The sequence below is a fragment of the Neodiprion pinetum genome, chromosome 4 (genome assembly GCF_021155775.2).
Source record: "Neodiprion pinetum isolate iyNeoPine1 chromosome 4, iyNeoPine1.2, whole genome shotgun sequence".
Lineage (NCBI taxonomy): Eukaryota > Metazoa > Arthropoda > Insecta > Hymenoptera > Diprionidae > Neodiprion > Neodiprion pinetum.
In genome coordinates this window covers 37,657,487-37,679,200 of record NC_060235.2, presented here as the reverse complement: position 1 = coordinate 37,679,200, position 21,714 = coordinate 37,657,487, and the positions used below count along the sequence as shown (strand labels likewise).

Sequence of the window (21,714 nt, the reverse complement as noted above, 5' to 3'; positions counted from 1 at the left end):
GTTTGTTTTTGTCTCTTCTACGTTCATAAAGTCTTGAAGTTTTTGATTGACAGCTAAATATATGGATGTCTATGTTCACAAGAAAAACGAAGATTTTTTCACCAAGATGCGATGGACTTTATCGTTATTAACATTATCAGATTCGGTATTAATAATGAGAGCGTGATGGGAGATTACATTTGGGGTTTGATACGAGAAAGTCCATACGAAAATAGAAGAAGTACGAAAAATATTCATTTTTAAACTTTGTTTATCAATTCTTTTACATTTCTAGTTTATTATTGATTATTATTTTTGAATAAATGTGACTTAAGCGTAGAACTGAAGTTCACCTGATTGTTATTTCCAATAAATGTTTGAGAAAATCGGTAATTTTTCTTAAAATTGTAAATATCCTTCTGGTTTCTACAGAAACAAACTTTATTATTACCGACGTAGAAGAAATCAAAATTTGACATCTACAACCCAGACTCAAAATTGGTGTTGACCGGTGTTATGCATCGATGTATTGTGCACAAATTGCACTGATTGTGGGAAATACTGTCTTTGTTCTTTTCGATGAGATTAACACTTTTAAGACGTATTGATAACAAATAAGGAAACAAAAGTTTACCGAAGGTTTGAATCGAAACTTCTCACCGGGAACCCCGCTTCTTCTTTTACAAGTTAATTCCAAGATTTTGCATAATAACAGCATTATATGTACCAATCAGTTAATAGTCATGACATACCCGTAAGGAAAAATATTGTCGTCGTCATGATTAAAATAATCCCTCCTCGCAAACATTGTGAATGTTTTTTTCAGTATACTAAATTACTTTTTTACTATGTTTTCCTGCATACTCTGGAAACTGAACTGTCTTTTCCTTGAAGATAAAAATTGTCGCAAAAATATTTTGTTATCCAACGTGACGCGTTTAATGTGCAAAATATTGATCTACTAATCCGGAATCAGTTCCATAACGTCTTCTGTTTAGTCCGTGGCAGTGGTTGACAGATTGATAAAAAAAGAAAAAAAAAACAGATCATACGAATCTGTGACGTTGACAAACTAGCCTGTGAATTAACGGATTGAAAAAAAAAATCTCAGCTTACACCGATGTCCAGATATCGATAAATTTCGTTGATTATGTACCTACCAGTCGTAGTTTATTAATTTTTTTCGTTTTACGTTCACTGTCATTTCTGCCCGTCAGGTTGACTTACAATAATACCACATGTACACGACCAGCTAGTATTTCATACGTGTATCATGAAGATAGCAGGCCTGTGCATCAACGACGGAGTTCTTGGTGCTCGAGCCACGTGGCTGATGATAAAATTTACGAGCCTGAAGACCTAAACGGTGGATTTTAACTTTGTTTGTAGATACAACAACACTGCAGCGTATTCTTCACTCACTGCAAACGCGTCCTGAATACTTTTACACTGTTTGGCCTTTATCAAGCACTTGACGCAAGCATCTATTTCATGGACGACTCATTGTGCCGAAGAAAACGAACGAATTCTGCTCATTTCCATGTCCATGCAACGTCAATGGCGATTCATTATGTTCATCAGCGAAGATTCGTGCACACTGTTTGTCTGATTAACTATAGGGAGAGAGACTTGTTCTTAATTAAGGCGACCGGGTTTCCGCGCACTTGAACGACTTAATCCGTTTATATGGTCGATTCAATCAATTCTTTGCCACTGTCTGCGGTACTCGATTCATCAGAGATTAGTCTCATCGCAAAGCGTTCTAACTCACGCGTACTATAGATTGCATCGAAAGTAAAACGATCATAATTTTTAATCTAAAAATCACATTATCTACATGTCAGCTGCACACTCTGTGAACATCAAAGCGAGATAAAGATTATGTATGAGATTTGAACGGTGGGGGAAGATGTAATCAGTCGTATTTATCATAGATGCTTAAGTTCCGTAGAACCGACAGTTCGATGGCATGCGTTAACAGGATGCCATTGTTCCGAATTACTTAGTTTTAGACTTATAGATATATACATATACATACTGCATATTTATTATTTACCATTCGTATTCTGAAACTACATAAGAATTCATCATCTTACTTTTATGGTGATAATTTTTTTTTCTTCCCTTTTCACCGTTACTTCTTGTTAATTTCACCTGTTCCGTTCAATTCACACGCCTCGTTATGGATTTTCGTGCTTTCGTTTGGAGTGTATTCTTCACCCTCGTTACGTCCGGCGTTTTGGCGGCAGCTGCGGTTGATTTCTCGGATTACGGTAAGTCTTACACCATCTTAAATCCGTTATACCGGTACAATGCTTAATTTCTATGAACCCGTTGGAACTTATTCTTTTCCCGAACTCGAGGTGGCTGGTGAAAAGAACATTGCAGGGATTTCCTTCGTGTTGTTGTTGTTTTTTTTTTTTTTTTTCCTTCCTCTTCTCAAACGTTGAACAATTGTTTCAAGGTTGTAAAACTCGGCTTGCAGACGAATTAACACCGTTTGCTTATCGCAGTTATCTGCACTTTGATGTAAACATTGCAGAGGCCGGAGTGTCGATCGCCGGAAAGCCTTGTGCAATTGTTTTACGTTGAAAAGAAACCGGCCTGTCAGCGATTAACTTTCAATGCAAGTATGATGAATTTGATTTGTTTTTCCCTTTTTCAATTTCTTTGTAGAGATAAATGTGATTTGGATTACACGCTTTTGTTTCTACTGAAATGCAGTTTGAAATCTAGCGTGAAATCTCCTATTGGATAAGATACTCAAAATTGAGGCTCGGTTTGTGAACTGACAGCATAAATTGCAGCTAAAACAGTGCCACTTACATCAAACTCATGGCAATGATTTGTTAAGAAAATTTTTGCGGCGTTTATTTCTTCAAATTTTATATAAGATCACATTATAAGTTGAAAGAAAGAAACTTGAATGGTTAAAATTATCGGACGAATTACATTATCAAGCATAAATTGTTCATTAATTTTTAAGTCAATGTAGGGAAAGTTTTTGGACTCATTCTAGGCGAATTTTCACAACATACGATGTACGTGCTCGTTGTGCAGCAACCAAAATCTTAATTCAATTCAAAAATTAATTTCTATGAGTTAATTATTCAGTTAAACTGACTGAAATAGTGAAGTTTTTGTGGTTGTTTGAAAACAATATCTCTCTATCAAATATCAACAGTTGATAATATTTTTGATGAGTATCATATCTTCAGATCAATCAATCTCAAATTACTTGACTAAACTGCAAAAAAATTGTTATAAATTTCGTGTAGTTGGAAGTCCGTACGGCAAAGTGCAAATTGTACTTAAGCTGATAAAATTTACACGAATATCAAACCGAATCACAAAATTTTCCGCAACTTTACATGACTTGATGCAAATTCTGCGCAAATGCTTAAGGACTGAAATTGAATAAAGAAAATTGCCATTTTCGCACCGAAACGTGGGAAATTTCACACGAAAAGTACTCAAGATTTTTAACAGTGTATCAATAGTACACTAATTCCAACGGCTCTGTACTTCTCCCAATTTTTCGCAATCTGCCAAGACAATTTTTTATCAGAAAATATTCAAAATGGCGCCCGTGGCAGTTGGTTGAAAGGAAAACCTTTTTTTAGCGGTGTACAGCCTTCCGGCTAAATGGCTGGTCTGAACCAAAAAAAACCAAACGTCATTTTGAAGTTAAGATATGAAACTAGAACTTCGGTCGAACACATTTTGGATTTTCGTAAATTTATAGAAATGACGACTGTATGAACAAAAATAAAAAAAAAAACACCAATTCATCAGTTTTTTGCACAGTCATTTCAGTTTTAAAAGTGGAAAAAAAAAATCTATCCAAAATCTGGTCGGCTCAATTCCAAGATAAAGGAATTCAGCACATGCTGTCCGAATTTCAAGTGAATCGGCTAAATAGTTATCGAGTTAAGTTTCAGGATCGCTTTACTGCGGCAAAACAAAGTTTTTTTTTTTTCAACTCAAGCAAACATTTGCGTTATTTACAGCAGTTGAAATGGCAATTTGGTAACAAATACCTCACACCTTACAGTGGTCGATACCCCGATACATTCAGCTGCTCGGAGTTGGAATTTAAAAATTCTTTGTAACACCGTCATTTTTGAAAACTTTAACCTCTCACTTGGGAAGGGGTTAGACAAAGATCTGAGCTACGTGAAAATACAAAGAAAAATGAATAAAGAAAAATGTGAAATTTTGTCATTCTAGTGTACCCATCCCTCTTAAGTAATCCATGATACAGGATAAATATGCACACATATACGCACTGGCGCATATATGTAATATCCTCGCGCTTATTTCGTCCCAAGCAATTCGAAACCGGGGCCTATATAATAGAGGAAGACGAGTGTGTGTACGAAGGGTGAGATAAATGTCGCGGAATACCTTTGTCAGGCTCCCTTATCGAGGTGCATAAATTCACCATTTTCTTATCATCTTTTGATGGTACTTCATGGATCACGAAGAGGTTATAACATTGTAATAAACGTCGTCCGCCAGCCTTTAGGGGGAAAACCTGTATATAAAGTATTTTTGGGCCAATAGCTGTAGTAGGTACATAAAGATAGATAACATTAATAAATGGAGTGATTCCCTACGCCATTCGTTTGGCGGGAACTCTTTGAAAAAGTGGGTAATTTAAAAAGATGAGTGAACCGAAATTTGTATGAAAAATGGCCGATGGTCTTGAAAGTTGCAATCCGATGAGTGAAATTTTACTAATTCGTCTCCATCCCGCGCTAATTCGGTATCCTTTTCTTCCAGACGATGCTCGGAGTGTAATTCGCGACGGGTTCCAGGCCTTCGCCGACTACGCAGACACGACCGAGGTAACGACGTCCGAAAATTGTACGGAGAGATCATTCTATGACTTTCCGACCGACTTGTTCACGAGAGCACAGCGGGAACAGGGAGCTGCCGCACTCCATTTTTTTGCCGGTGTATACGCATTTTTCATGGTCGCCCTTGTCTGCAACGATTACTTCTTGCCGTCCGTTGATTGCATTTGCACGGATTTGAAGATCAGCCGGGATGTGGCAGCCGCCACTTTCATGGCTACTGCGACATGCACACCCGAACTCTTCGTAAATCTGATTGGAACTTTCCTTACCGAATCTGACCTTGGAATTGGGGCGGTAGTCGGATCCGGTGTATTCAACACTTTCGGGGTTGCTGCTTGTGGCGGCTTGGCCGCAGTTGGGGTGAGAGACAATTACTTGTTTTTTAAAGTGAATCATTATCCACTATAGCAAATCGCGCGTAGTATCGATCAGAAACAAAACTAAGGTTGGAAGAAAAACGCCTTTCAAACGTTTAACAGGGGAATTCAAGTGCTGAAAATAATCAACATGGCCGCCGTTGACGCGCTTGCCGTTTTATTTCGGATCTAAAATTATTTTCGGGATTTCCCAGCTGCTGAGCGCTATGCCACGCCAAACAAAAAGATGGCACGATTAATTCAGTTATAATTTTACTTTTGAAAACAGTCTCAAGAACTGCAATTTGAGCCTGCAAATTTCATAATCAGAACTAAATCGATTCTGAGTTCTTGCAACTTTCATGTTAAATCAAAGTTAATCTCGCGAAATCAATATTAAATATCCGAGATAAAAAGTAATCATGTGAACCAATTAGGTAGCGCCTGGAATAAAATAGTATATTTTCAAATCGGATTTTTTTATCGCTGGATGTTTGTATAATGATCACAAAACCTCGATCTATGTATACGTTTCTTATGTTTCACGACAAAGTTTTTTACAACTGAAAATAACAGCACGAACAATATTAAACGAGATCAAAAATCATTTCGATAATTCTGCATATAATTGATATGCCTGATATATTCGAAAGTTATGCCATTCGACTATTCAATCACTCTTTCAAGTATTGACGTCAATGTATAAACGGTTTACTGTTGTACGCCATTTTTTTTTTATTTTTTATTTTTTTATCCCATTTATCACCTCATCAATCATGTTCATACTTTTCATCAATTAGCTAACAAATTATTATGCCTGCCAAACTATTTTTCACTAAACACAATTGGGTATCATATAGTGTCGATTATCATTTTTGTGTTCAAATATCGGCAATATCATGTAATCATGATTATTCAGTGGCATTACATCTGATAAACTGTAGACTTTGATATACTGCAATCATGTCTCTACGCGTGGCCTCGCATATCGGAAAACTGCCATTTAGCAGGGAACATCTTTGACGTTGCTGTGGCATCGCTAGATGCTAGTTCAATAATAAACTACGTATATCTTTCTTTTAACAAATGTGACCTTGTCTGGGCGATACACGTTTCTTGAATTCTCAAAATAGTAATATAACCGTGCGGTTCTAAAATATATCGTTAACCATTCCACTTTGATTGGAAGATAGTTTCGTAAAACAAATAAAGAATAATATATGATATATCAATATTCGGTTATTTCAAAAAAGAACAGTTTACAGTATACGCTACGATATTTTTGTTAAAATTTTCCAACTAGCATTAGTAAAGTAAAACAATTCAACCAATGAAATTCACGCTCATATGGTTATAAGAGAAAACATTATGTTGAATCGAGCGTCAAATCTGAAAGTAGAAATTATATTCTAAAATGTGTAAAATCTTTATACTACCTTTTTAACACTGAACACGAAAGTAAATTTTGCGTTAGAGAGAAAAAAAAAATTACAGGAAAATAACAAATGTTCCTCGATATCTTACCTCCAAAGTGTTTGATATGTAACACGAAATGACTCATATACGAATTTTATCTGTGGAATATATTAAGCTGCGATAACTGTTGCAACAAATTTGGGTCCAACTTCACTGCAGATACCTAATATAATTATCACTACTTCCGAATGCTGCGAAATTTCTCTGATATGATCTACTCAACATAATTCAGGCCAATAAAATAACTTAGATGGTATCACTGATTGGTAACTTCTGATTTGAATTATGACGCACGTTTATAAGCACTTGCGTCTTATTAGCCAGATTGAAGTAGAGATGAAAAAACGTGATAGATTTATCGTATCTTCGGTGGCCCAAGAATATAACAGCTCCGTTTAATTTCACACTGCAGACCAATCGAAGGCGAGATGATATCGTAACGTTAAACGGTAAGGGGTCGTAATGAACGTGCGTCAGAACATCAGTCAAGAATAGATTGGCGACTGGCATCTTGATCCCAAGAAATGTTTCTCCGATCAAATCCGATTTCTGTTACGACTTTAGCGATTTATTAAAAACAGGGTATTCAAATGGAATGGTGGCCGCTATCTCGAGACTGCATCATCTATTCGCTGTCCATCGCACTGTTAGCAACAATGATGTGGGACGGTATCATTACATGGCGTGAAGCTACCTTACTGATGGTCCTGTACTTCGTTTACTTCATCATTCTCTTTTGCGACAAGACGACCTCGCGTTGGGCTAATCAATGCATCGAAAAGATTACGAAGAAGAACAAGACTCTCGCAGGTATCCGCAGGTCCTTCCACATAAACACTGCGGCAGGAGTAAAATTGAGAACATTGAGTGACGAGCGCGGTATCTGATTTTAGAAACGCCCGCCAAGGATATTCCGGAGAAAAATGAGACCTTCGGTACTTATCGGCCGTATTTTCACGGCGAGTTGGTCATCGAATACAGACAAAGTCTTTCCGTAAGAACGTCGATGGCTAAGCCACCGACCAACGGAATTTCGATCAAAGTGATCGAGGCCGCTGAGCCGGTCGAGGAGTATGTGGAACCAGGTATCACACGCGTTATCGCGTTAGCATACATCGTCTTCTCATTGTCGATCGAAGCGAAGTTCTTTCATGAACACCGGAATCTATCCAACAGGCACACCGTTCACCATTCCGAAAAGATCACTGCCCGGAAAGATATGGTGGTTCTTTCTGTGGCCGCTCCGTTTGCTGCTATTCGTCACCGTTCCGGACTGCAGATATAAAAGAGTGAGAAAATTTTACCCGCTCACGTTTTTCATGTGCATATTCTGGATCGCGGTGACGTCGTACATCGTTTCTTGGATGATAACGGTGGTAGGCGACACGATAGGAATCGCGGACGCTGTTATGGGACTTACGTTTTTGGCCGGTGGAGGAAGTTTGCCGGAAGCGGTGTCCAGTGTGATAATGGCCAGACAAGGTGAGTCTCCTCTTGGTCGAAGCTGTCTGTTTTGCGAAAAAAATCATCTCCAAAGATTAATGTTTTTTCCTTTTCTTTCCTTTTTGCTTCGCACAGGCGACGGTGCGATGGGCCTGAGCAACTCGATCGGAGCAAACACTCTCGACATTCTTCTTTGTCTGGGTCTGCCGTGGCTGATAAAGACCACGGTACTGGGAACGAACATTGAAATAATATCTGCGACGCTTAATTACAGTTTTCTCACCCTGATGGTGACCGTGGTATTGCTTTACGGCGTTATTGCGGCGAGTGGTTATCGGCTGAACAAGAAGGTCGGGGTCGGTTGCGCCGTCATGTACATCGCATTTTTGGTCTACGCGGTTCTCCTCGAGTCCAACGTCTTCTTCTTCGTCAACTGGCCAATGTGTGACGCGACAGATTGAAATTTCAGCCGAGACACGCGTGTACAGCGGTGACAAATCTGTGAAGGAAAAACTACGACCACTCCAGCTGTAGTGATTTGTCTTTACAGCGTTCCCCGATCCCACCACGAGCTTGAAACTCGCTCCTCTTTTGCCGTGTGGCTCTAAGTCGAGGAACCCGGAAAGGGCTGGAATCGTTCTGCAGGTATCCAGTGCTGGAAGGTCGGTCAAATCCTGCGGTCCGCAATGGTTGAGAAACGAACTTGGCAGACCAAGTTCTCTTATCCTTTATGTTATCTCGTACGTCGTTACATTTGTCACCTGATCCCCTTGGTCCATTCGGTCACGTTTCAGCTGTCATTTAATCCTTATCCCCGAATTTCCTTCGAGTCTGCGCTGCCTTCTAGTCTACGTCTCTAATTGCTCTTCTCTGTAATTCCGAGGTAATGCACTTCGATCAGCCGTGCTTTTCACTGATCGTGTATCCCACGCGTATGGCAGCGGTGTACGTTTCATATATTTAAGAATAAAACGTCTCCCTACATTTTTATTTCGTAATGTTTTAAGAATGGTCATAAAATGCACAATAATTATGATAATAATGATATCAATCTAAAATGACGCGGAAATAATCTTAACTGATAAATACTCTATGAAAAATTTAAGAATAGGAATAAAAGTTATACGATCAACCGCCGTGTGTATGTGTAGAACAATTGTAAGACAGTAATTTATTTTTATACATTGTGATGAAAAATGTGCTTTCACAATATTGTGCAGGACAAGTCGATTCAATGTTTCGAGTAGGCATTGTGATGTATGTAGCTAATATTAATTAATATCAATGCGGTAAGAATATAGAATAAGTCTGTATATAAGGAATTGTTTCGTCGGACAAATATATCACTCTTCGGGTGTACTGTGAAGATGAAGGAGACTCGATTTTAATTCACAAGACAACTATTACCTATGCCTCGTTTGTCCGTTTGAAAAAAATTCTAAAGCTTACTTTCAACCTCTCATTATCATTATTATCAAATTATTAACACAACGGTAATGAATTTATTTTTCATCACCTGGCGAAGTCCCAAATACTTAATTATCTTGCAGGGAAAGATTTTCTGATCACGCTCAGACGGCTGTTAAAATCATGCACCTGCCTTTATTCGTATTTCGATCTAGATAGAGAGAGAGAGGTTTAATTACGTTGTATAAATACTCTGGAAACTTATAAGAGCTACGATTTTTTGTCTATTTCCTATACGATGCGCGGTATCAATTATTTTGACTTATTAAGTTTTACTTCGATCTATCATAGACACTCGAGCGAAGACACGTATGTCGCACGCGTGGGAAACATTATCAATTGAAACGATACGAGGTAGATAAGGTGAGTATAATGTGAATATAAACGAGTGAAGGAAAGAAAACAATTTGAGTGATTGAGTTTGCCAATTGCGAGTTAATCATTCGTTCAACTTAGACAAATATTTACTCGGTGGAATTTGCAAGTGAAAATTAAACCAGCGGTTGTTTCAACACGCGTGTGTCAGGTTCTATTTATTTTTAATCTGATTCATTATTTGGATACAATCTTGATGATCAGCCTGTAGCAGTGACGATAATTATCGATATATTTAAGATTGGAATTTTGTTAATTCAGCCTGGCAACAATGATAAACAATTTAGATCTAATAAATTCTACACCTGTCAATTTGAGGGATCGAATGAAAGCCGGGTCAACGTTCGCCTCTAACAATAAGACTAAATATCTTAATTATTCTTTCGAGTAAATCTTCTCGTCTGAAAATGTGCGACGTGATTCGTAAAAACGCACCTCCTCTCCTTTAACTATAAATATACCTGCACGACGTATACTTATTATTTATATACACACGCTGCGGGGGGGGGGGGGGGGGGGGGGGGGGTGACGAAATAAAATGACGTCACTGCGTTCGAAAATTATGCATGTAATATACGGATATGTATAGAGTATACATATACGTATATTTAGCAATTGAAATTTTTATTAAAACAATTTGCATCTTCAATTAACAAGATAGAAACAATCAGATATTATATTCTATATAATAATCTTAAAACGGAGTGCACCGAAAAATCACAAATTGTATGTTTATCATATGACGGAAATACCTGATCCATATTAATTGCACCCTACAACAATTAATTACATATACAATGCATACTATTTTCTATGGTCTAGGTAACGTTCCGATCTCTCCGATATTATTTACAGCTGATATAGTTTGCTCAGCTCTTTATGTCGTTCGCGCAAATCACAAAAGCTAAATCACAGCCGGTGCGGAGCCACTTTTATTACAACATCGTATTGTCACATAATAATATGGCCGATGGTCCGCGCACTCCGAAACTCTCGTCATACTCATACCAAAAATTTTCATTTCTTTAGTTATTTTTGGTTTTCTTTTCTTTTTGTTTGTTTGGTTTTTTTTTTTAGTTTTTATTTTTTCAATTTCCTTCGTCAAATCGTTCGCGGTAAACTTGGTGGAAAAGTATACTGTATAATAATACCGTTGTTAATATTATTACATAATTATAATTATTATTTTTGTTTTTGTTGCTGTTGGTATTATTATCATCAATATCAGTATTATTATTACTATTATTAATATTATTATTATTGTTGTTGTTGTTGTCGTTATTGTTATTATTATTATTAAATTTATTCACATTATTATTGCACAAATTCACGCAAAATTTGAAGAAAACTAGAACAAACGATATTGCACCATAAAATGTATACAAGCTAAATCAAAATGTAAGCCAATTTGACTATTTACTTTCTTTTTCTTTTTTTTTTATCAGTTATACTCTGGCGATCAGTGTACACAATTTGATTTCGAACTTGAGCAAATCGAAATTTAAGTAAAAGTTTTTTAAGAATTATTGAAAAAAGTGATATCCTCATGCATATATAGAGACTTTCAAAGGTGCCCGATTGTACGCAATGTGCACCGGAACCGATGTTTGAAATTTCTTAGGTCATATTTGGTTACGAAAATTTCACGCGTAATAATCGTGAATGTCAAAAGATCAGGCGATATAATTGCCTATTATACGATCACGTGCGCATCTAGGTACAATCGTGAGTGATGAGTATGTTGCTCTCAAATTATTGATTATGACTATCTTATTTGGGTATCGAGTGTACGCATAATTATAAGAGTTTGATGAAGTGTCAATGTTCATTAAGTAATATCGTTAAGGTGATTATTAGTGGTATTCAAATCTGCATAATTCTATAATAATTAATCGAATGAGCGATTGATTTCTTTTCTTTTTTTTTTTTTTTTCTCTTTCATTACATATACACTAGAGGCAATTATATAATGATGGATGCGACGTGCAAATATACTACGACGTATATGTATATATGTGTTTGATATTAAATATTTATGTAACGTATGTTATAAGTAACGAAATTAACCGGACGATAAATTCTATATTATTCCTATTGTAATTATATACACAGGACGATATGCGGAAATTCAGCCATTCGTTATTCAAAAACTTTATACGTATATGTATAGGTGGAATCACCCCTTGTTGGAAAGCTTGCATTTGTTTACGGAATATGTTTCATTGGGTGTTAAACACGTATAGTTAGATAGACTTTGAACGTTGAAATAACCGTAGATCGTATTCAGGTATCTGTATAAGGTATTATTAAAAATTATTTTCACTTTTATCCAAGATTTTGTCGAAGACGATTCATAAGAAACAACGATATAATTGGAAATACCTATTTTTCAGGCCACTGGCATTGAATTTGTTTATTTTTATTTATTTATTATCTTTTTTTTTTTTTTTTTTTTTTTTATCTTACTTTTACGAAACGATTTCGGAATCGATCGTGTGGGATTTGATAAAATTTCGGAAAAAATTCATCAATTACCTTTATATTTACATGTATCTATAACCTGCGGAATGCTATCACTGGATCTCCCGAAAAGATCCTTTCTGATCTCCATCTGACGATGTATCTTATGTATTAATCAGCAAATGGAAAACGGATGCGTATCAAATGAGGTAATTAGCGATTGTAATTTCTGTGCCTTAATTAGTATTATACCTGCTGTACGCAGCCATTTTCCAACAGCTGTACTGACAAGAACAATTTTTTATTTTTAGATCCGACCCTGCAGTCTCTGATGTAGAGCCCTATCTGGAGATGATCTATACAATAATCTTCTCAAAGATTAGATAAATTTTCATTTTTTTTTTTTTTATTTCCAATTATTTTTTACCAGAGTTTTTAGTTTTTTTTTCTGATTTAAATCTGCATGCGTTCTTTTTTCACTTTGAGCATATAAATAGACTCTATGTTTTTTATTTGAGCGTTTATACGTATATAATGTTGTCGATATCGTAATATTAATATTGAGGTGAACTTATACAAAAAATTCACCCACACATTTTATCGACTTATATATTAGGTCGCTTAAATTGGATGGATCGTACTGTACAAGTATTTTTGTTTCCTCTTCCCTCTTCGTTTCATTCAAATAATAGGCAATATTGCAAACTTAAAAGCTACAATCATTGTTGACAATCATTATAACTATTATTTGTGATCTTAAAATTATATACGTTAGCGCGTGAACGTTATACTTATTCAAAGAGAATCGCTTCTAGCGAAAAAGTCCGTATTATGTTGTATATTTCACAGTACGTTATACATACGTATAATTCTGGTATCGTATTTAAATACAATGCACAACCAGATCTAATTATACGACAATTGAATTGTCATATTTCGTCGTAACCATCCCCGAATGTTGGATTGTAAAATTTGTGCCGATTTATACATCCGATATACCGGGACAATCTGTTTAAACTTGAAAATGAACCGCGCATGCGCGAGTTTTATCGGCTGTTCGTGCAGGCTGGCCATCACGAGGTTCAGCCGTCAAACTCTTTCTGGCGGCGATGTGGTTGACGCGAATTTTCGAGGTTAGAATCTCAAATAATTGAGGTAGCGACTCGAAAAGGTTTGAGAAGCATTCGTTATTGGGTCGGAAAGTTGATTCTTCAAAAAACGGTGGGAATTTAATGCTTATGCTCTTTGAAAATTCAAACGTAGACATTTTGTGTAGGTTGGCCGGCCTGTATCGCAGACAAGAATTTCGCTGCGGGAAGATTTCGCTGACCAATGAGATTTAATTATTCGGCGCATGCGTGATTGACTTTCAAGTTTCAAGAGATTGTCCCGGTATCTATCGATGTAAGTACTCGCAGCCTTATTGCATACAGGCATGGCATACAAGTCTAGGTATAACCAAAATTTTCGGCAATGGAATTTCGCGTCCGATTCTACAATGGTAATTAATAATTAGCGAATTTGATTCGGTGCAGTATCATTTACACCCCCGTGCCCGTACACATGCCCGCAAATTCGATCTCGTCGAAACGCATTCGAACCAAAGAAATTGGACCTTTACTGGCATATGCATTGACTGCAGTTAGACGCCAGTTCGGGAAGTCGTATCTGGGCTGCAGAATCGGAAGCTTGAGTCGGGGATGGATCCGACTGTCACTGGATCTCGCAGAAGGAAAGTTTGTTGGTCGTCTCCTTGGTCTGTTCCTGGTCCTGGCTGTTGCCACCCTCGCTTTTCGGGCTGCCACCCTCCTCGATGGATCCCCCACTGCTTCCGTGGGGGCAAATCGATTGTCATCTGAGTGCCAAGGTGGACACCATTGGCGGCCTGGACGGCTTGTTGTCGAGTATCCGTTCGATTTCGCTCATCATACTCGCGTTGAGCTTCGGGATTAGCTGGAAGAAAATTAATCGTTTCATAGATAGTGCCTAATCGTCGCCGAATAATCGTCTCCTTGGTGATAATCTCACCTGTAAACTTTGGAGACTATCGTACAGCTGATCTGTGTTCGCTGCACCGAGCAGAAGGCACTGGACACTCTCATTTTTCAATGACCAAGCGATCGCCAGCTGCCCGAAGGAACAGCCCATCCTCTCGGCCAATGCCGAAACCTCCCTGAACTTGTCCGAGTACTTTCGGGTCTCTTCGTCCGCCAACTTATCCTTCCAGCCGTATTCCTGCTGCGGAAACTCGTTGCGTTTAGACATTGACTTATCGGACTGCATCATTGGGAGAGCATTCGAGCGGAAACAGAAAGACGGTGTGAAGCAGGCTGCTACATCGGTTACTGCACGTGCGCTATAAGCTCGACATTCATGCTTCATTTTTTTTAACCTCCTTTCAAGTTCACAGCTACACATTTATTATACTCACCTCCTTGTACAGAGACTGGGTTTCATCTTCCGTCCAACTGAACGAGGAGTATTTGTTCTGAAACGACAATCCGTAAAATTACCGTGGGACTCAGATTTGGTGTAAACTATCTCGTTATTACAGTACATCTTTAAAGTGAGACGGAAAATTGAAAATAAGGATATTAATAGCGGTATGCAATTGCAGGTTCAATTTGGAAGTTCTTTTGCGCAGGTTTTGCAACCGCACTAAATGAGAACCGTCGGGTTGATTGTGGAAAAAATGAGAGAAGAATCATCTCAAGAATAACACACGTTCAATCTTCGTGTCGTGTAATCGATATTGAACGAAGCCAGGATTATAAGTTAGTACGGGAAACGAGGATCTGCAGATAAGTAAATGGGTTTTAAGTACAACACGTGGCGGTAAACGTTACTAGACCTGCGAGCTTGGATAGGTAAGTATTTTCATATTGCAAACTCCGCATGAGTTGAATTGATCTTTGTAATCTAAGCGTTGCTAATCGTGCTGGCATGACAAGAACATTTCAGTGCAAATTTATTCTTGATACATTTATGATGATGATACGACTGATCTATAGGTGGCATTATAAAGTGTCTAGTAACGTTTTGCGTGGACTCTGACATAATCGTTGCTCTGATGTCTGAACTCGTGCGATTCAAATTGAATCCACCAGTAATACAGTTGAAGACGAGTTTGCCTGCAGTTCCACATGTTTCGGTTTAAATATAAATGAATCAGTGACCGGATTTCAACATGTAGAGAATTTCTCAGTCTCTATGACGAGACATAGTGCAGAAAAAGCGATGTCCGAGTGACGTGGAATGTTGATAAACGTACAAAAATACTCTTTGAAACCGCAACTGCAGCAAAAAAAAAAAAAAAAAAAATAGTATTATTTGTGAAACGCAATGCTTTGATTAGTTTCATTAATCGGCAATCTGGGGTTTACTTTGTAGGAAGATCTGGAGAGGAAAGACATTCCGCAGTCTTCGCTTTTGGTGGACACCATTCCAATAGTGACTGTCGACCAGGCCATGAGTCCGACTCCTGAAAAACGTTAAACATATGCAACACTCGACGTACTGGCGATTTCAATTGATGAGCCAGGAGAGTTTCCATTGGCTTGCTATATCGTACGTACCAATTTTGTTGTAGAGCTCCGGCATGTAGAGTTCTGGCTTTTCTCTGTAGAAAAGGTGGTACTCCGCCTGCTCGACGATCGGTGTGACGCAATTGAACTGTCTACAGTTCGTGTAGGCTTCCATTATTTCAACGGGAGACCATCGAGAAGTGCCCCAGTACATGACCCAGCCCTTGCTTATCACGTAATTCATCGCCCGAACGATTTCTGAAAGCAGCAGAGATTTACCAATGTCGTGAAAAATCGGGTGGCAGGTACCGCGTTGAAACTTCCACCACAGTTTAAATCGTACCTTCCATCGGGCACATCGGATCAACCTTGTGGATCATTACGATGTCGATGTACGAAAGCTGAAGCCGTAAAAGTGAGCCCTGAACCGATTCGATAATGTGTTTACGGGAGAGACCTCGTCCTTCAGTCCTGCCAAGAACGATTACAGCAATGGAACCAATACCAGAAACGTTAGCGTTTGTGCGTTGACTATACTTCTGGTTTTTCAGGTTTTGGGGGAAGGCGTTTTGGACGTTAGTAGTACCCTCCAAAGTTTATTTAAAGTTTGGGCTTTACCTGAAGCATTGTTTCTCAACCTGCAGTACGCCACCCAATAAGGATGGCGTATTCCACCATCGACTTCCCCCATACCGGAAATTCTTTCCATATCGAGTAAATCTATGCAGGTGTGTATAAATGATCGGGAAAACGCACTTGGTGTTCCAGTATATCTTTGTCGTAACAACGTAGGTCGTTCTGTTCCAGGCTCTGCGGGATAATATTCTGCCCAGTTGGGTCTCGGCTCGATGCCCGCTGTGCGCCTCGCTCAGATCGAACACATTGATCCCACTGTCGTAGGCCAGGGCGATCACGGCTTCGGCGGTTTCCTCGTTCCCGCCCCTGCCAACCCCAAAAGTAGTCCAGGTACCTGTCGATCAATCACCCACTCAATGCGATGTGCTCTGTATGGATATTTTTCGTTAGAGGAATATTCCCCAAAAAGAGACCGACTCGGATGGAATTCACAGCAGGCAAGCTGGTCGGAGCGAAGAACCGGACGAAAGTAGCAATTTCTGGCTTTCGGACCGGCCAGATAAGCTGTCGGGTAAATTATGGGTCAATTCTGTTTCAGTGGCTCTTCCTATAAGTTACGCTAGGAGGATGGTCGTTATGGAAGAAGAACCTAAATCTTGTCCAAGAGATTTACAAGGTCCATTGATCTCTGCGTTTGACATTTCGCGAGTACGGACACGAGGCTGGTCCGAAAATAGACCGTCAAGGTTTTGACGAACCGGTGAAAAACGAACGCCAACTATGGTGAAACGTAATTCACTGTCAGACATATTGTAATAATTTACTTCAAGTTAAGTCGGATCCGGATGTAAAGGCTCGAAAATCTGGCTTAATTGCAGAGAAACCGGGGCGTTTTAGTTTGGGATTCGTAAAGCTGCTTGAGTGGAGCAGAGCAGTCTCAGATACAGCCGTCGATTTTGTGCAATGGTTTCCTTATCAACCTCCTGCATCATTTACAACACGTACATACACCGGCTCCGGATGGTATATACGGTGGTTACTTGCCGGCGTCTTCAGCCACCTCAATTTCAATCTAAGCCGCTCTAGATAAGCAGCTTACGGAAGGAATTCTAATTCTCGCATGCAAGAAAATACGAAGCCCTATAGTACTGAATATTGTGACGTTCGTTGAGCCGGTTTCGCTACCTTTCGTCACGCCGCATGTCGGGTCGTATTTTTTCAATTCTGCCGAAGTCATTCTATTCAATCTTGGATATGTGAGGTTCGAAGTTACTTGTCGTAACCGTAGTGCAATCAAGTGATTATCTAGTTCCCAATGTTTGGCTCAAAATAAGCTGGGACAGCTGCAAACTTGGCTGAAGATGTGAGAAAAAAAAAGATCAGAAAACGCTGATGTAACGATCAACATGGCGTCGCCATCGATTATACGCCTGCAATTTAATATCGGCTTTACGATCGTTCTCGGCACTCGTCAGTTATCAAACTCTATTTCACGCCGAACGAAACTACGGCAAGAATAGTTCGGTTGTGATTTCGCCTTGAACGAAAGCCTGGAAGCCGGGAATTCGGGTTATGAAAATCACTGGGTTACGTGTGCAGTTGTAAGATCCGCTTTTAAAATCAGTGTCGAAACGTTGATGTTCGTCAGTTTCCCCGTAACTTTTCTGTAGAATTGGGTCGTAAAAGAAAACCCCGAATCCACGAGTTGGAGAACGCGTTACCACTGCTGTATAACATATCGCCTGTCAGACCTATAGCTACTAAATATCGACAAAGATATAAATTAAAAAATCTGTACTGCAGCTGTAAAATGGTCGGACGTGATCAGAGCTGTTTAGGCGTGTAGTTCAAAATCATGCTAGCTCAATGAAAACCATGCAAATTCTTTTCACTCTTATTTTCAAACACTTGTATTACCGCTGTTACAAGCGTGAGCCTGACGCTTTCCCATAAGAATGAATATAAAATAACGAAAAGTTAAAGGTGAAATAACTCCGCTACATCGGCTCAGACCTCGTAATATATGTAATTCGCATTGATCTAGGACGATTTCAATCTACACGCCTGTACATCCTCAAGCCCTAGGCTTTGTAAAATGAGTCTTATTCGACAGGTACAATAAAACGAAGTCTGAACTTCGGCCGGATGTTCGCGACTCGTGTTGACTATATATTCCGGATAAGTGTCGCAGGCGTGTATCTACACAAGTGCACACAGAGCACCGAGCAGAGCACGAAGGTATCCAGATTCGAGTCGCGGTTTAAACTCCGTCAGTTAACACTCGAACAAACGCTAGACGACTCGCTAGTGTAAATATGTTTCCGCTCTGAACAGTATACACCGTATACACGTATAATATACGTATACGAGTGTCATGTACATCTCGTGGGTGTGTCGATTACGAGAGAGGCTGCTGGTGCAGAGATGAGCTGCGTGCCGGGCCGTTGGGCCGAGTAATAAATACAAACAAGGTTGCATCCGCGCTCAGATACCCACCCACCTACCCACCTAGAGGAATAAACAGACGTATGATAGAGCCGGCGATGAGCAAAGAGTTTAATTGCCGAGTTGATGGCTGATGACGGATAGTCGGAGGATGTTGAATGTTGATATGTTACGTGTTACACGATTACACTGCAACGCGGTGATCCGGCTCCTAAAAGACGGTTTACGGTCGCCTTTGTGTAAAAGCCGGTACAGTTTTATCACGCACTGCGCCTTACTATAACAATATATAACAATACACGCATACGTCGCTTCTCGACCGGTGACCTGAATTGGAAAAATTAAAATCCCTCTCCTCGCCCCCGCATCGACGCTCACCCAGACCGACGTTCGAGACTCGAAGACCGCTCTTTCCCAGGTTCCGGTACCGGATCCCAGGCGATGGATGCTGGAGTCGGTGCGCCTGGGCCGCGATGCAGTTCGTAAGAAGTTGCTCCTTGGTTCCAGCGGTCGGACCGCAGTTCCCAAGCCCCTCGACGCCGCCCCCGCCGCCCCCGCTGTTGAACTCTTCCATGCAGTCCAAGCTCGCTATCGGGGCTCGGCATCTGACACAACATCATAAATGGGGTAGAATTTCTTCCGCATCGAACACTGCCTAACTTATACAGGCCACGCGACCTTTCGGCCTCTGCACTTATGTATCCATTATCCATTTTATAACCGAGATTTTCCCACGCAGAAACGGAAGTCGAACATTCGGCATTCGTGGAGTCGCGTGGATAGTATCGTTTTTTTTTTTTTTTTTCTTCTTTTGGTCTTTTTGTACGTGTGCACTATTTATTCTACACGAAGGAGCGAGAGAAAGAGAAAGATTTTCGTTTTTTTCTTTTTTCTAACGTAGCGGTTTCGATTTCTGACTACGGGATTAGGAACTTGGACCTTGCGGTTGTTATTATTACATATCGTTGGCGGTATATCCTTACCTGTATATGGTTGGAAGCGGATACGAGTCGTCGTCTTCCATGCTGCTGTTTGTGTTAGCGTTATTATTCGTGTCATTCCCGGCATTCGAACTGTTTCCAAGGCTGCACAGCATCAGCTGTGACATTGTTATATTTAATGATTTTCCAATTCTAGCAGAACTCTCACAAAGACGTTGAATTGCTTTTCAGCAAATTTCGAATCTCATATATTATATAGTTACGATATATCGATGTAAGCGGTGGACACGCAGCTTTCTTCAATTTATCGTCTCATGTTCGGATGATTTTTATTTTACTGCGTACGACGGTGTTGTTGATTTTTCTTTTGGTTTTTTTTTCTTCAAATAGTTTTTTTTAAATTATTAATTGTATTATGAATCAATTTTACCGTCTGATCGGCTGCACTCCGCACTTATCAATATCAATAAATAATTCATTGGAATCTTTGAAGCGAATAGTTACAAGCATTGATTACGTTTATTATTATTATTATTATTATTATTATTATTATTATTATTATTTTTATTATTATTCTAAATTCTATTTTAAAATTTGAATCTTTATAACGAGAATCGTCAAGGCTTAGGTACTATGTCAGCACTAAAATAATGTATGCGCCTATATGTATAATATACTTGTCGTATATGTATATATAGTTATATCGAGAATGATTTAAGCGAACGAATTAATTAATGTATTGCACGTACGATTTAGGCACTAGTTTATTGAATCATTTTAGGCACCGCATATAAGAGAAATCTCCTTAGCAACTATAATATTATCATATTACATATATATATATATTCTGTATTTATACGAACCTTAACGGTTTATACGAATTAAATTATTTGGAACGAATGGTCGATATGAGCCTAGATATGTGACACGATTTCATTCGAGTCTCACTATTAATACGCCCCGCGGGTTTTTAAGGGTATAGGTACACCTACGAACAGCGTCGGTACTGCACCACCTACGCAATAAAGTTATGCGTGCATATGCATGTATCTTATACGTGCATACGTACACACGACACGTGTGTCATGTGTTATTTATTCCTTTTGCCTTCTTGCTCTTTTCCCTCTTCTCCTTCTTCCCTTTTCTTCTTTATTTTTTTTTTTTTTTGTTTCTTTCAATTTTTATACATCGTTTAACAATTCGACGATTCGTATAGTATTAAGTTTATTACATTATACATCGCACGCATGTATATACATACGCATACACATATACATACGTATACATATATGTATATACATATGCATATGTACAGATACGAGGGATAGAGTTATAACAACGTAGTCGAATAAATTATTTTAAAGATATTATATTATCGTTTATTTCTTCTTCTTCGTCTTCTTTTCTTTTTTCTTTTTTTTTTTTGTTTTTGTTTTTGTTTTGCTTCGTTTCCTTTATCTTTAATACAAGGTGCAGCAATTGCGATAATGGGTTTAGAAAGAAACACACACAAATTTGAAAGGAAAAGTTTAGTAAAAATATTTGTTAACGGCTAGTGTTGTGTCCCTTGCGCGGTAGGCAACACTGCGCCGGCAATCCTCCCCGCTAAGGGTTGCGTCTACCCGGCAGGGGCGGGGGTGCAAGGAAAGGCGGGAGGGATCACGTGACCCAGCGCATGACGACCGCCAGTCTACGGCGCATGGATCGACTCGAGGCGTCTACGTGTATCCGTAATACACAGATACGTACAATACGCGTACGTCCAACTGTACCGTCCATGCACGGCATACACTCGCATTGACGGCCTCTC

General features: G+C 39.1%; 2 protein-coding genes across 4 annotated transcripts; one reads left to right on the top strand and one right to left on the bottom strand.

Annotated features, from left to right (window-relative positions):
• The first annotated feature begins 122 nt into the window (after nucleotides 1-122).
• LOC124215890 (sodium/potassium/calcium exchanger 4) lies at nucleotides 123-10,405 on the top strand. The gene is made up of 6 exons (XM_046619785.2): nucleotides 123-2,252; nucleotides 4,765-5,201; nucleotides 7,255-7,483; nucleotides 7,567-7,758; nucleotides 7,850-8,155; nucleotides 8,252-10,405. Exons 1-6 carry the CDS (start codon nucleotides 2,162-2,164, stop codon nucleotides 8,575-8,577), a joined length of 1,581 nt encoding a protein of 526 aa, XP_046475741.1. The 5' UTR covers nucleotides 123-2,161; the 3' UTR covers nucleotides 8,578-10,405.
• Nucleotides 10,406-10,947: 542 nt separating this feature from the next.
• Hk (potassium voltage-gated channel subfamily A regulatory beta subunit hyperkinetic) lies at nucleotides 10,948-21,487 on the bottom strand. 3 transcript variants are annotated; one of them, XM_046619790.2, is made up of 9 exons: nucleotides 19,947-21,487; nucleotides 19,342-19,568; nucleotides 16,699-16,912; nucleotides 16,286-16,413; nucleotides 15,994-16,200; nucleotides 15,802-15,899; nucleotides 14,850-14,906; nucleotides 14,447-14,695; nucleotides 10,948-14,371 (listed from the first exon to the last, which is right to left on the bottom strand). In XM_046619790.2, the coding sequence occupies exons 1-9, from the start codon at nucleotides 20,069-20,071 to the stop codon at nucleotides 14,270-14,272; spliced, it is 1,407 nt and encodes a 468-aa protein (XP_046475746.1). In that variant the 5' UTR covers nucleotides 20,072-21,487; the 3' UTR covers nucleotides 10,948-14,269. The 3 variants fall into 3 exon arrangements, with proteins under 3 accessions (XP_046475746.1, XP_046475748.1, XP_046475749.1); XM_046619792.2 differs by having other exon boundaries at nucleotides 14,447-14,656; XM_046619793.2 differs by having other exon boundaries at nucleotides 14,447-14,653.
• Between the last annotated feature and the right edge of the window lie 227 nt (nucleotides 21,488-21,714).